Here is a 15,449-nt window from a genome sequence, read left to right as displayed (position 1 = left end):
TTCTGAAAAAGAAAGATACTAGTAAATCTTTTTAGATGAATTAGTTTTAGTAATACTCATTAGTGAAATTTTTAAGTTATGGAATGATAATTGACTAATCATTGTCCAGAAATTGCATGCCTTTCAATTGTAATTGAAATTTTGTTTTAAAATGCAAAATCATGTACCGGTATGAGTACCGGTATTCTTAAAAATGAGCCAAAATAAAAAGAGTTTATTTTAATTTTTAATACAATCTTTTACATTGAGAGATGAAATCACAGAGACAGAGATAGGGAAAGAGAGAGAGAGAGACAGAGTGGCACAAAGAATAACATTGAGAAGATTTTTACACTTGCGTTTTGTTACGTCTTTTTGCAGTTGATGCTTCAAAGGCTGGCGGGGGAATACTAGAGGTTGCCATTTTGGCCAATAAGAATCATGTTCCTCACACCCTAGAGGACCTAGGGAAGGGGATTTATGAGATCAGTTTTGTTGGACAGGAAGCAGTGAGACACAGGGTCCATTTGACATTCAATGAAGAGTACATTCCAGGTAAAAATTTTAAACTGACGGTACGATAAATGTACTGTAATTGTTTTAAAACTTCTTTTTTTATTCTGTGTCAATATAGTATGGGAAAATCATGAGTTAAGCACTTTGTCTAAAGATAACAAAGACCAGCAAATGATTAAAATGGTAACAAAGAAAAATAGTGTATTGGAAAAAAACAAAACACTAATATTGTAATTAAATGTTTTGATTTTGATGTATATCCAGGAAGCCCCTTCTGGATTGAGGTTATGGATGAGATTGAGTTTGTCATGGATGAATTCAGCCGCCAGCAGTTTTTTGCCATTTACCAATCCGCCGGATTTACTTTCAACGGGCCTAGTGGTCTGAGTGACAAATTCACTGTCTCCATCGAAGGTACCAGTATTTGTTTTCTGCTGCAACCCACCAATCTCCAATGCAAGCATGATCCATTTCTCGGGAGCTGGAGGGATGAACTTTAATTCTTAGAGCATGTCACAAGACAGGATGCATGAAATGACCACAGAAATGGTGCCATGATGCAACGTTTTTGAGGAGGACGGATACTGCAATAATCTACTTACAAAGGCCAAAAGCTTACTTATAGCCTATTTTTATCCTAGCTGTGAAGCTTGAACTGTAGAATTTGCTATTAAAAACTGCAAACAAGATGTTGTGCATCAGTCAATTATCCTAAACAATGAAAAATCGAAACTTTGAATGTATGCATGATCCCGTGCGAATTCTTTGGAGATGTGAGGCCAAAAATGACCCTGTAGTTGCATATATTCAGAGAATATGGTTCAACAGTAGACTGAATCAGACATTGCATGTTGCATATTATGATAGATAAGCTTTGAATTGTTTGCTAAAATTGTAACAATAGTTATAGGTATCTATGCATGTAGAACATGGGATATATACAGCACAATGGTGGTAGTGCTTTGTGGAACGGGGTTCATTGTTTCATGAGCATGTTAAGCAACTATCGTATAGAAGAAAATGTGAAAGGGTAAGTATTCTTGCATTCACATGTACTTCAACATTCAATTACATTAAATTGAAGTAAATTTACCTTAATCATTATTGCACGCATCAGAGAGAGAAACTGCATGTCAGCTTCCAATGTAAAACTAATGTAAGATAGAGCTGAAAAACAATTGCTGAGCAGATCAAAATTTCAAATTACAATCCTGAAATGTTCAAATACTTACAGGTCCTTCTGGTAAGAAAATTGATGCCAAGATGCGAGAAACAACCTCTGAGACTTACTGCATCGAGTTTGAACCAGTGGAGGTGGGCAGCCATCTTGTGGAAGTGTACTTCAATGGAGTGATGTTGAAAAACTTCCCCTATGTCATTAAGGTCTATGATACAAGCAAGATTAAGGTGGACAGGCCAGACAGGGCCATGATGGATGAGAGCATTAAACTTCAGAGTAAGTAGTGAAGAAAGTATAAATCACATGTATCCTAGTTTTTTTGTGCATTGCAAATTTTGCAAAAATGAAATTTAAATTTTCATATGCCGTTCTTCTGTCACTATAGCATATGCAATAACTGACAATTTGTCGGCATGTTTTATTTTTTGGCATAATAAATCTCGAAAGATAGATTATCATAGATAATCTTTAAAAACTGGATGAACTAGCTGTTGTTTGAAAATTTATGAAGATAATTGAGGCCATGAAAGGGAATTGAAAATTTAATTTTGAACAAAATCCCAGCTATGTATGATACCAGAATTAGAGTAACAGAAATATTTCTTTAAGTTGATATAATAATTATTTCAAAATGAACATTTCTAAATATGTAAGAAAAAATCCTTGTAGCCAATATGAAATTTTCTTTCAAATAATGACCACAGACAGCGGGATGTAAATTTTGAATTATTTTTAGTCGATGTAAGTCGGTCCGGAGAAGGAGAGTTGGAGATGATAGTTGAGTGTGATGGGGAGAATATACCCAGTGAAATGAAAGAGACAGAGAGAGGCTGGATCGAAGCATTCTTCATCCCAAGGAAAGCAGGAGTCCACAAAATCAACATGATGTTTAATGAAGAAAAGGTTCCAGGTACATTTAATATATGCAAGCAGAAAATATGGTTTGGTTAATGTTAGTGGATTTTGTAAAGGAATATGTCGATAGCACTACCTGTACAAATTGCTTTGATGTTTCTTGCTTCTATAGTAGAGGAATGACGAATGAAACTTAAACTTCTGCTTTTTCCTTTCATCCCCGTCAAGATTTATGACTCGATAAATTCAATATATTGGTCTTCGATTTGAACTGATATTTTAATTGCTTTTGATATTCACAGGGTCACCATTTATGGTATATGTGGAAGAACATATCGTCAAAGAAAGAGCCATCATGGCAAAATCAGAAGTCCACGAAATGAAACTGCAGACTCGTAACTTCCGCATCAACCAACAGCAATGGATTCTCCTGCAGGCGTTCGGTTCCAACCTCGAAGACTTCAGTCATTTTCAAATCAGCATCATAGGTTTTCCTTTTTCTGTGTCATGTGTAGCATGAAGAATCTGGGATGTGGACATGTACATACATGTAGATATTGATAGATAATGCATGAATAAAAAGATATTTAGTAAAAGTTTTTCCAACTCTTCCATCTGTCTGTGTTGATTTGTGAGAATGGGGGAAGTCGTGAGTCAGATTGTATTTTTTTTATGTAACTTGTACGTGGCATTTACCCAAACGTTTTCTATTTATTGTAAGCTTCTACTCTTTCCTTTATGTACTGGTAGATGTATTAATCTAGAGATGTTTGTGCTTTTTGTCTTTGTCCTTTTGTTGAAATTTTCTGGGAGTTTTCTTCATTTTCTCTGTTTGTGCCTTGTTATATAGCTCCCAATGGAAACAGAATTCCAGCTCGAATCATGTCTCAGTCGGACGGAAGCTTTAAAGTGGAATGGACACCAACATCGACAGGTAGGATTTTTACCAGGAACTATATTGTAAATATATACTATTGTAAATATTTACATCAGGTTTTAAATGGAGTTACATCAGGTTAGAATGTTTGTGATGTTCATTTTAAAATCTGATTGTTTTTTTTTAACTTGGGGGAAAATCTTAACTTTGCTACTTTGTATGTTAAGTGACAAGGAAGGTTAAAAGAGTTGAGACTTTCATTGATTTTGAATACTTATTCCTTTTCCCAGTTATAATGAAGATGTGAGGCATTATATATCGACATACAACAAATTGTCGATCAGTAAATATTATCATTATTTACCATGAATGCCATAATGTTTGCCGATTTATGAAATTGCTTACATGGGAGTAATTTTGCACTGAATTACAAGGAAGAAAAACACTTTGTTAAAATTTTTGCTAATGAGTCTGGCGTTTCAAAAAAGCATTTCAGCATTGTGGAAGTAATCTCATGGATGTTGTTTCTGATTGAATTCTGACATGGATTTGTGTATTTTGAGCAACCACACTTGAATAGTGCAATATTCATGTATTTTTTAAGGAAGCTTGAGTTATATTTGTTATATCTTAAATTTCTGTAGGACGCCACACTGTGGAGGTTCAGTATGCGGGGCGGATGATCGAAGGAAGTCCATTCTATGTGGATGTGTTTGACCTGGCAATGATCAGAGTGGATCGCTTCAAGCAGGGCGGGATCGGAGAAACAGCTTCATTTGACAGTAAGTATCAATAATAGGGGTAGGGATGGAAACTTACCATTATCATATTTAAAGTTGTGTGACAATATCGTATTCATGCATAAAAAGGAAAGGGGAAATTTTGAGAGAGAGAGAGAGAGAGAGAGAGAGAGAGAGAGAGAGAGAGAGAGAGAGAGAGAGAACTTTTATCTCAGAAGGGTTCCTAATGATCATATGAAATGTAGCTATATTTATTAATATCATGGACTTTGGATAGTTTTTGTTATTTTTTATAAACTAAACTGTAAAACTTATGATATATTTCAATCTTACTTTACAGTTGACTTCAGTCAAGTGGGTTTGCAGGACTACAATGTGGTCATTAGGAGCCCCTCTGGAAACATCGTAGATTTTAGCTCCACAAGCTCCTACTCTGATTTGAGGAAGGAAATCATGTATGTACCAATGGAAGCAGGACAACATGAGATCTATATCAACTACTGTGGATTTGAACTTCCAGGTAGGTTATGTTTAATGAATCAGAGGCTAGGGATGTTCTATGGAAACGGGGTTGGGAATTTTAGATTTATCCTATGCCTTTGATAATATGTAAGTTATAATATTTTATCCCTTTGGATAGCTTAATGATTGAAATCACAAGGTTATTCACCAATGATGGGACTACATGCAAGAAAGTTTGATTATTTAGCAACTATTGCAGTATGACAATGAAAAGAGAAGGGTTGTGAGATTCAAGTCATATCATTCTGACACTCTACACCTATTCTTAAACACTTTGTGTAGCTGGATTGCTATAAGGCAGTTCGATTTATTCTTGTTCAACTCCAAGCATCTTTTGAATGAAATCATAATTTCTTTCCGAATTCAAAAGTTTCAATGAAAATTCCTACTGAAATTGATTCACTTAACACTGTGAAATAAGAGTTACTCTGCTATAACTTTTTCCAGATTTAGTTGTTTCAAAACTATAACAATGCAATTTATAAGCATGAATGCTGCTATTTGTAAAAAGACTATGGGATTTTCAGTACTTTGATTTTTAAATTTTTTCTTCTCTGCTTTACATCTAATTTTGGTAGAGGATTTTTGCTATTGTCTTAGTTAAGTTTTCAAAATTTTAGGCCTATACTTATTAAAGAACATTATAAGTAAGTGATTTGTCATCTGGTTGCAATATGTAGATAAATAAAGCCAAATTGGCAGCATATGACACCTGTTTTGTGTACAAAGGAGAGAATGGTCAACCACAATAATGATCCATGTTCTCGTTTTATTGATTTTGATGATCGATATTTTTTGTTCTATTTGGCTGCAGTCACACAATGTCTCTTTCTCTCCCTTTCATTGATACTCTCTGGGCCCATCGCCGTTTCACTCACAATATAAACAAAAAAATGATTTTGTTCTCTTCATTTACTAGTACATGTACATTTATGTATATTGCAATGAACCAGCTGGGCTTTATAACTGAGACATTCAATTAACCAAATATGACAGAATCTATTGACCAATGATTATATGCTTGGGGCTGTTGGAGGCAATGTGTCACCATTATAGATATATAATGAGCGGTATGGAGGAAATGTTAAGTATATGGAGGGGATGTTAAATTGATTGCTGTCTGTCCCGATCTGTATCTGTCCCATCCATTACATGCTCCATCAGTCCCTCCTTCACACATTGTTACCTTCCCTTTACACTTACACTGGACACCTTACTAAGACTATAGGCTAACATGGCAGAGGGTAGGTCATATCTGTTGCTCATTGCTTTCTTTTCCTGCTTCTGATACTCTTCTTGAACTTACATGTACTTCTTAACTTCATATATTTTCTCATATATTGGATGAATATACTGGGTAATTGATTCTGTGTTTGCAACTCCAAAGGAGAGGTCATTGCTCACTGTCCATCTGTCTGTCTGTTGGTCACAGTTAGTTGTTGGCCACAGTTATGTAGTTGTAATGAATTCTTTTTTACTAAAATAATCACCAGCCTTTATAGAATGTTGTAAATTTCAGATATTGCTGCATTAACTGTTTATTTTAATTCCTTTTTAAGATTTGAGTTATATTATGCTGTAAACATGGAAAAGATTGCACTGAAATGCAAATATTATTAAAGAGACAATTAATGCAAGAGGGGGTTTGACTTCCCATGGCTGAAAGAGACTTTCATCTGAAAGTGTATATATTGAATATTGGTCCATAAAATATAAAATTACTAATAAAAAAAGAAGGGCGGATTCCCCATCTTGTGTATTTACCCCCAGGGTGGATGTTAAACCAGTTTTAATGGACACTTGCTGTAGTAAAACATCTTAATGCTCATGTACTCATTGAACCTGTCATGGATGATTGAGGATTAAAGATGAAAGTGAAACTAAGTATCCAGGATAGCTATTAAACTAGACACATATCAAAGAGTTCCAAAGTACCTGGCTATCTGGAGGCCTCCCTTTGATGGGCATATTGTTCAAAGGAATATATTCATACTTTTTATGGCAGCAGCTGATTAAATGGATGTGATTGTTGGTGGACAGGAAACATTGAATGATATTCAGATAGGACGTTGTTAAGAAAGGGGGAGGCTGTTTTCCTTTGAGTATTATTTGAGATTGACTAAGGAACAAAGAGGAGATAACTTTTTATGGAATTTCTTCATTAAAGTAATATAATTCTTACCCCTTAGCATTATTGTATGATGATGCTGAATTATGGGGAATGTTGTTTAATTGTACAATTTTGCTTGTATGGTGGAAGTCTAATTGTATTTTTTTTAGGCAATCAGTAATAATTTTAAAAGATTGTATTAATGTTAAAATTAATGCCTCTGGACATCACTCCTTCATGTAAGAATATTGTAGGTTTGATCCTTCATTCTTTGTTTCTGAGTTTTTTTAATAACTTATGATACATTTCCCATAATTTCCATAACAACGCAGCTAGGCAATAATACATTATAAGCTTTGTGTAACACCAGGATACCATAGTAAGATTTCTTTTGGAGTAAATTAGATCAGAAATACACATCTAGAAAATAAGTTAGAATTAAATTAAACTGGTTGGGACTGTACAGTCTAAAGATTAAAAGGGATTCCTCTTTAGGTCCAAATTTGGGAGAGGAATGCAAAAAGTTTAGTGAAGTTTCCAGTAATCAGAATTTTTGGAGTTTTGTCATTCTACAGGAATATTTCCATTAGAATATGATAAGTCATTGCAAGAAAGTAATGGCGCATGATGCCATATACAAATGAACTGCTGGCAACCAATCAAGACAAAAAATCGACATATAACACCGATTTCCAGTCACCACGATTAGCATTCATAATGCAGTGCATCAGATTTTAATAAGCAAGTGTGATTTTATTTCTTATTCACAAAATGATGGATGTCCAAATTACACATTGGTAATCTTGTCTTTTTTTCATGGCCACAAGAAATTCTTCAACCTAGTATTTCCTTTCAGATTTCTGCTGCTCAATAGTGATCAAGCCTTTTATGTACATGTTTGCATTTCTAAAGTTTAAACATTACGGAGCCCACACAAACTGGTTTTCTTTTCCCTTGAATAGCAAGCAGTCTCTGAGCTCATTGACAAATATTGAATGTAGGTGGAGGAGAAATGAACCCCTCACCTACACACTCAGGAATTCTTCTGGACTTTTTCAATAGATTTATTTATTTTCATATGAATTATCAACTCCTAATGCATAAGAATGCAGATGAAATCAATGTCATTACACTGGAACCATTTGTATTCTGTTTGAAAGTCAGTTAATTTTATGATCTCCAAACATCTGAATATAAGCAGTGTTTACCAGTACCTATTGCAAGAGCATTCCTAGAGGTGTTCAATGAACGACCTTGATCAAGCAAGTGCTGGAGTATGAACTTTTGAATCGTGCATGCATGGTTTGATACAAATTTAAGTTGGCTAAAACCATCAATAATTGAGATTTAAGTTGGCTAAAACCATCAATAATTGATTGGAAATAGTGTTTTGAATTATACTGAAATCGTTGACGTTTGTTTATGTTGAATATTAATTGATCTTCTCCGTCGGAGACACGTTGTGTACAGGAAATGATTGTATAGCTGGAAACTGTTTACTTCACTCTCCAAATTAATTTGACTTCACAGAGGGATAGTCTGACATTCTCAATAGGAATGACAAAGAGAATATTAATCTCTGAACTTTAAGTCTACAGGACCTTTAGGACATCTTGTCAGTGTCGGACTCTGGATTACATGCAATTTGAGTCTCAATGGAAATAGCGGTACAGGTATCGTATGGTTTTCAGGATCAAGCCTTAGTCTTCCAATATTGCGTGCAGCACTTGATTTTAATCAGTGATTATTTGAAGTGACGTTTTTTAAACAGCTCACTGCAAATCAAAGTTTGCAGGTATCATATCTGTTATACCTTGTGGATTAGAGTTTATACCTTCAGTTGCTGACTGCATTAACAGTAGTTTGTTAAATGTTTGAGCAAAATATTGATTCTCCGAGAATGTACAAGGCGAAGCACACAATACAGTTGTTCACGGGTTAAATTCGGACAATGGGCAACTTCTATACGCCTTTTCTTATTTCAATTTCATCAGAGGAAGAAAACTTCTAAAGCTGTAGATCTGCTTTTGTGAGTTTGGATGATTTTGCTATTTGACTTAACCCCCTGAGGACCTTGCATTGAATGAAAGCTCTCTATGTGAAAGTCTAGTTAGAGATTTGGATAATCAGCTTGACTTCATTGCATGCATGAATGTGATTTAGACAGCAAAGGATTATGTGAGAAAAGTGCTCCAAGTTTGTGCAACTAATATAAGCTCAGACCTTAGCTAAAATCTGGCTGACGGATCAGAGATTCTTGGACAGATTGGATTTGAATTTGAAGAGACTTGGATCTTTGTTGATTTAGAAACATAATATCATGAAATGAATGCATGTCTGCATGTGTATGCCGCCAAAATTGCATAATTCAGTAATTTTTGGATTTTTCTGAAGAAAAAAAAGGAAGCATGATTGGATTGGAGAAGAAAAAAGGGGAAGAGTTAAAGCAAAATGGAGGGAGAAATTGTGATCTGTGTTAAAACAACTAAGCAATTGGATCAATTACTTGTGGATATTTAAACCTAAGGTCTAGCAGGACTTTGTTGTTATATGAAGTGAAATAAAATAGCTACTACATGTATAGCACTGATCAATGGATTATTAGATTCAAAAAGGGCAAATAAAGCCCAGAGATTGTTTTTAACCTTGTGCAATCATCCATGCACAAATCGCAATCAGTGATCAGAGAAACGTTCAACCAAGGACATTGCTGAGATATGGTATCAAAAAGGCCTTATCAAATAACAAGGGATATGACAAGATAAGCTTAAGATTATATGGACTTATAGGTCAAGCTGGATATTTTCAAAACCTCTCTCCCCTCTTTGTTATATGTGTTGCTGGCATTTGTTAAAAGGATTTCTCTTCTGTGATTCTTTATGCATGGATATAAGGAAGATTTCAATAGTTGAGAAGTGAGGAGTCTTGAGGATGGAAGTGGAAGCTGAGGACAAGGAGGTGGTGGAAATTAGTGTGGACAGTGTACTTGGGGAGCTTCAGAGTGTCCTCAAAGGAAAAATCACTGAATCTGACTCCTCAAGTGATTCAGACGAGGAGGAGGATCCCATCAAGAATGGTCTCTCCACAGAAGATGCTCAAGAGCAAGGCAATAAAACAGACGAGGAAAAAATAGTGGAGAATTCTTCTGGATCACCAGTAAGCCCTAGCAGCTATGTGGAAAGACCAATATTTTTCAAGAGTTCTATCAAAAAAGACCCAGGCTCCAAACTGCATGACCAGCTAGTGAAGGAGCTTGGCTCAGTGTTGAAGAAGAGGAGTCAACAAAATGGTGACCTTGACCCTGTGAAGGAAGAAGAGAAAAAGGTCAAGGATGATAGCAATAACAAAAAACCTGGACCACTAAAAGCTAATAGTGTGTTTGCAAACAAAGCGCTGTTGGCACATTTGGAGAATCATCTGCAGAAGTCTTTGCACAAGACAACAGTTGCTTGGAAACCAAGGAGCAGTGTAAATGACTCGAGCTTTGAAAACAAGCCAAATGATCTTCCAGACATTATGGAATCTTCCATCTCTGGTGCTGCTCAGTTTGGGGTCAAATTAAGGCCTACACAAAAAAGAGCCCAAAAAGCAGAAAATTCAGTCATCAGAGCAGGCATCTCTTCAACTTCATCCCCTCAATTACATCAAGAATCTAGTCAGTCAGACATTTTGCTCCAAGCCAAAGCATCCCTTAGTGGAACCAAGGTGCAGCAACCGTCAAAATCTTTGACTGTCAAAACAGACAAAAATACTATTGTTCCTACTGTATCCTTGTACAGTGAAAGGAATGTTACCATTAATAATACCACTGAAGCACCCAGTGTAGAACTGTTAAAACTTCATGACAACAAGGTCTCTAAACACACCTCTGTTAAGACAGATGACAATGTCTTCCATGTATCAACTCTGAAGAAAGAAGGACGGCACCTGACTCAAATAAACATCTCTGGTGCAGTCAGTATGTATTATTTGCTGGGGATTACAGATGTTTTAATCATTTTTAATCTCCTTCTTCCTTTCACTCACTTTTAGTTAAAGATATCTATTTCCACTGCAATGATATTCATAATGTACATTTTTCTGTTCAATCCTTTTTCAAAAATAATACACTCAATGCAGTAATAAAATTTTAAAGCTGATAAAGTTTAGAAATGAAAAATGAATTTGACTAAGTGAGTTGTTTTAAGGTTCCAATCATCGGTCCACTTACTGTATTGTTTGAAAATATTCTGAGTTTAGGAGATGTCATTGAATCAATTGTGGTAGCCCACAGTGAAGGGGGAGGGGCCCGTAGTGAGTAGTTTTCAGTGGTCTCAGTTTGGTTCATTCTCCAGTTTGGTCTTTTTGGTTGTACATTGTTGGACTTGTTCTTGATCGTTTCACCATGAGCCGAATGTTTGACTATGGGTACAGAGGTAATCAACAACGGATATTTAACCATTTTGAACATAGAGGTATTACGTATGTGTGCTCTGAATTTTGTAGATTTTAGGAAAAGTTTTTAACATTTTTATGAGACATTTGTTTTGACTTTGACATGGGCTGTCTGTGTACTTATCCATTTATGTTTCTATCCACTGTCATCAAGCTACTGACTCTGTGTAATTATATAGTTGATGAGAAGATATAAAAAGAAACTTAAAGCTTTTTAAAAGAATGTATTGATTTTTGACAGAAATATGTTCAATACAGCAAGAAATTCTTAATAAACTTCAATCAGTTGCATTAACTTTGTTAGATTGTGGTACATGTATAAGGACTGGAACAGATTTCATTCTATTGTTCAAACTTAAACACATCTGCATCATCTCAACTCTCCCATTGTGATTTCACAAATTCAGAATGTCAATTTATAACATGTGTTGTAGGCCTTTATTAAGTTGATGCTCAGATATAGATGTATCACTCAGCTCTCTTAAGCAACTAGAACAAATATTTCATTTAAAGTCAGGTATTGTTATCAGATATTTTACAAATATATTTATTTTCCCTATTAAGCAATGTCTTGTAATTCTCGCCCTTCTTGCTGTAGGCTATTGGTCAATCAAGTTCATTGTATTTACATGTAATTGTTATACTTCTTTAAAGTAACACTACAGGTGGTTTTTGCAGAGTTCTCTGTTGTTTGAGATTATGGTTTTATCTTGCCAGGAGAGTATCTTCTCCAATGTGTTTTTACTGTTATGCATCTGTTTTTTAGGCTGCCCTGTCATCCACACCATTGATGAGGGGGGTATGCCCTCAGCCTCAGGGCCCGGTCTGTACAAGGGGCTGGAGGACAAGGAGACGGTGTTCTATGTGGAGATGGGCAAGAGGAGTGGGGGACTGGACATCAAAGTGGAAGGTAAGAGAGAGAGAGAGAGGGAGAGAGAGAGAGAGAGAGTATATAAGAGGAAGCAAAATGTTTATTAAAAATTGAGAGAGGAAAAGAAAGATAAGAGAGAAAGATTTTCTTGAATTTTAAGAGAGAGAGAAAAAGAAACACTATGTAGTCTTTATGTGTATGTGGTAGAGTCAGGTATATGGCATTCCTACTAGCTCTGGCTCGTGGGTTAACCCTTTCACTTGATCGGTAGAGTGTTGGATGCCAGAGGACCCCGGTTCAAACTCCAGCAAAGGCAACATTTGTCTCTGTTACATATACAATAGATGGAGAGAGGTATTTAATGTTTTATGTGAAAGAGGATTGTAAGGTTAGAAAGAAAGAAAATGAGAGTTTTGATAGAAAAAAGTATTAGGTAGATATATAATAACCCAAAAATGACATGTAAAAATAGAAATAGCAAGTTAACACAATGCTTTTGATATTTTCAGGACCAAATTCGATAGCGAAGACCACAGTGGAGCGGGCTGGAGACAAGTCAGTGGTCCAGTATATACCTGTGGAGGTGGGGATTTTCAACATCAGCATTATGTGGAATGGACAGCACATACCAGGTACTGGCTAAAGGCTTTTAAAAATGCTTTTTTTTTTTAATGTTCTTTGGTTTTACAGTATCCTTTGTTCTGTCATCATCGGAAACTCATGGCCAGTCTCGCATACACTTAGTAAGCGTATGCGAGACTGGCCGTGGGTTTCCGACGATGATGTTCTGTCAGATTATTCAAGTTACATGTATTTGAGTTATACAAGTCAGAAGAAGGAATTTCTGCAATACTATTGCAAGTGATTTATAGGAAACAATGGATAAAAGCCATTTCAGGATCTGGTACTCAGAAAAATATGTAAACATCTTAAAACTACATGATATGTTTACCTTGGAGATTAGTATTGCATAACAAACATTTTTAAACTGCATTTTCTTGACAACAGTAAAATTTGAAATTATAAGAGATGTTATATCTGATATGATCTGATACCATTTTTATCAGACACAGATTTTACATTGGATAATAGAAGAGGAATTCTTTGTCCTATCTTTGGACAGCACACTTTTTGATATTGACTATGGGGGATTATTTTTCAGGCAGTCCTTTCCACCCCAAGGTGATTGACGCCAGGAAGGTGAGGATCTCTGGGGGCTGGGCCCAGTACATGGACGGCAATGAGCGGGTGGGGCTGGTGGTGGGGGAGGAGAAACGACTGGTCTTTGATGTCTCCCAGGCTGGTCCAGGTAAGACAACGCTTTTACCTGTTGATATTTACCATCCATCTCTCTCTCGCTCTCGCATGCAATTAGGGTTCATATCACTTTTTCTGGAATATTTTATTGCATTAGTTAAAAACAATATTGAAATACTTATATTTTTTGTGAAAAATTTATAATTGTGTGGAGTTTTTTTAATGAACCATTGTGAGAATTTAAGTTTATTTACCAACTTTTTTTTGGTAAATGAATAACATGTCCTTAGCTTTTATTTTTGAAACAGTTCTGCTTAAATGCACATAATGTGTTTTTGCATTATGAACACAGTTGCCAAAATTCCATATTTAAAAATAAAATGTCCTCTTCTTCACTTGTAATAGGTACGCTGAAGGCTGAAGTTGTTGGACCAGGATCATCCCTACCTGTGTCCCTCTCAGACAATTATGGACAGATGATGGTTGGATTTATCCCCAGGGAGGAAGGTACATAAAAAATAAGCAGTAGTTTTTGTTTTTATACTTGACTCATTCCCTGCAAGTCAAGTGTGGTGTAAAGTCTTCCACTTTTTCATAAATAACAAAATTGTGTTAATTACAAAATCTCCCTTCGTGGGAGTTTAAAGGACATTTCCCTCTCTTTATAAAAAAAAATATCACAATTTTTAATCACTTTACCCCCCCCCCCCCCCCCCCCCCCCCTGTAAAGGAGAATTTAAAAAAGGATTGTGAAAAGCAATCAATATGACCCTTACAGAGTAGTAAATCGAAACTAAAAGAATAGAATTAAAAAGTTTTAACTGTTTTCAGGCAACCATTATATCCATTTGTACTGGTCGGATGTAGCTCTTCCAAATTCCCCATTCCTGGGCTACGCAGTCCCAACATTCTCTGACGCAAACAAAGTAATCCTGACTGGGCGGGGCCTGAAGGAGGCAATAGTTCGCGAGGAGGCGGAGTTTATCATTGATGGATCGCAGGCTGGACCTGGTAAGGAATCTTTTGTTATTGCAGTTTACACACACAAAAAAAGCATCTTCATTAATCATCTCTCCATATGATTCTGTGAAGTAGACTATGTAAACTTAATTAAACTCTGAGCATGTCAAATATTGAAATCCTGGTAGATTTGTACGACTTCAATTCATGTTAACCATATTAGGTACACTTTTATTCTTTTAACCCATATGCATGTTACACTTGGTATCATGGTCCAAAGATTGGTCAAAGAATTCTGTTTCTTATCAGTGGCTGACGTATGGGATTCATTGCATGCATGTATACTGGTAACTGAAATATATCAATACAGAGAGAGAGAGAGAGAGAGAGAGAGAGAGAGCGAGTCGTTGTCCAAAGATTGGTCATAGAATTCTGTTTCTTATCAGTGGCTGAAGTATGGGATTCATTGCATGCATGTATACTGGTAACTGAAATATATCAATACAGAGAGAGAGAGAGAGAGAGGGAGAGGGAGAGAGAAAGAGAAATTTTCAAATAATATTTAGGTTTTTGGCATCATATCCTAGCCGATATATATCCTTGCATGTGGTTAGTGACTGTACTATGAATGTTGTCCATTATGTAGAATATCATCAAAACAGTAAGTAATAGCAAGAACTGCTGGGTTTTTTCATCAAGTTGTAGATGATGGCTATTTTTCTCCATTGCTTTTTTGGTGTGTAGTATGCAAACCTTTCCAAAAGCAAGCTAGGAAAAGTCTCAATATGTCACAACACCCTTTCCTTTCACTGTATTACTTTATCAGAAGGTGTATTTTGTGTTGTAAATTTCCTTTTTTTACACCATTTTGCTATTGACATTTGCATGGAAAAAAACCCACCCATGAAAGATAACTGCGGGTGATAAATTGATCGTTGAAAATAAGTGTAATATGAAACAACATTATAAACTTGTAGATTTAACAATATTATGGGTTATTTAGTTATGACACAAGCACTTGTAGAATTTTTTTTATGTAGATTAATTATTTGTTTTTTGATCAAGCTTTTGTTGTAGTTTTATTACCATGAAGTCAAAAATCATCATATTGCAAACCATGGCCAATAGTTTTAATCCATTTCCATCTG

At 35.6% G+C, this 15,449-nt stretch overlaps 1 protein-coding gene across 5 annotated transcripts in view; it reads left to right on the top strand.

The window, feature by feature from the left end:
- Positions 1 to 15,449, top strand: part of LOC109619691 (filamin-A) — a 40,404-nt gene that overhangs the window by 21,894 nt on the left and 3,061 nt on the right. For 2 of the 5 annotated variants that reach the window (XM_034472083.2, XM_034472086.2), the window contains 14 exons: positions 361 to 534; positions 760 to 909; positions 1,730 to 1,951; positions 2,412 to 2,585; positions 2,833 to 3,018; positions 3,381 to 3,464; positions 4,052 to 4,189; positions 4,488 to 4,667; positions 11,980 to 12,123; positions 12,594 to 12,716; positions 13,247 to 13,393; positions 13,747 to 13,848; positions 14,173 to 14,352; positions 14,948 to 14,962. In XM_034472083.2, the coding sequence (XP_034327974.2) occupies positions 361 to 534; positions 760 to 909; positions 1,730 to 1,951; positions 2,412 to 2,585; positions 2,833 to 3,018; positions 3,381 to 3,464; positions 4,052 to 4,189; positions 4,488 to 4,667; positions 11,980 to 12,123; positions 12,594 to 12,716; positions 13,247 to 13,393; positions 13,747 to 13,848; positions 14,173 to 14,352; positions 14,948 to 14,962 (2,019 nt within the window). The remainder of the gene's footprint in view (positions 1 to 360; positions 535 to 759; positions 910 to 1,729; positions 1,952 to 2,411; positions 2,586 to 2,832; positions 3,019 to 3,380; positions 3,465 to 4,051; positions 4,190 to 4,487; positions 4,668 to 11,979; positions 12,124 to 12,593; positions 12,717 to 13,246; positions 13,394 to 13,746; positions 13,849 to 14,172; positions 14,353 to 14,947; positions 14,963 to 15,449) is intronic. The other 3 variants (XM_034472085.2, XM_066069964.1, XM_034472087.2) reach the window with 3 other exon arrangements.

This window comes from Magallana gigas, chromosome 8, assembly GCF_963853765.1.
Source record: "Magallana gigas chromosome 8, xbMagGiga1.1, whole genome shotgun sequence".
In the NCBI taxonomy this organism is placed as follows: domain Eukaryota; kingdom Metazoa; phylum Mollusca; class Bivalvia; order Ostreida; family Ostreidae; genus Magallana; species Magallana gigas.
Note: the sequence above shows the minus strand (reverse complement) of the source record. Positions and strands in the feature narration are given on the sequence as shown.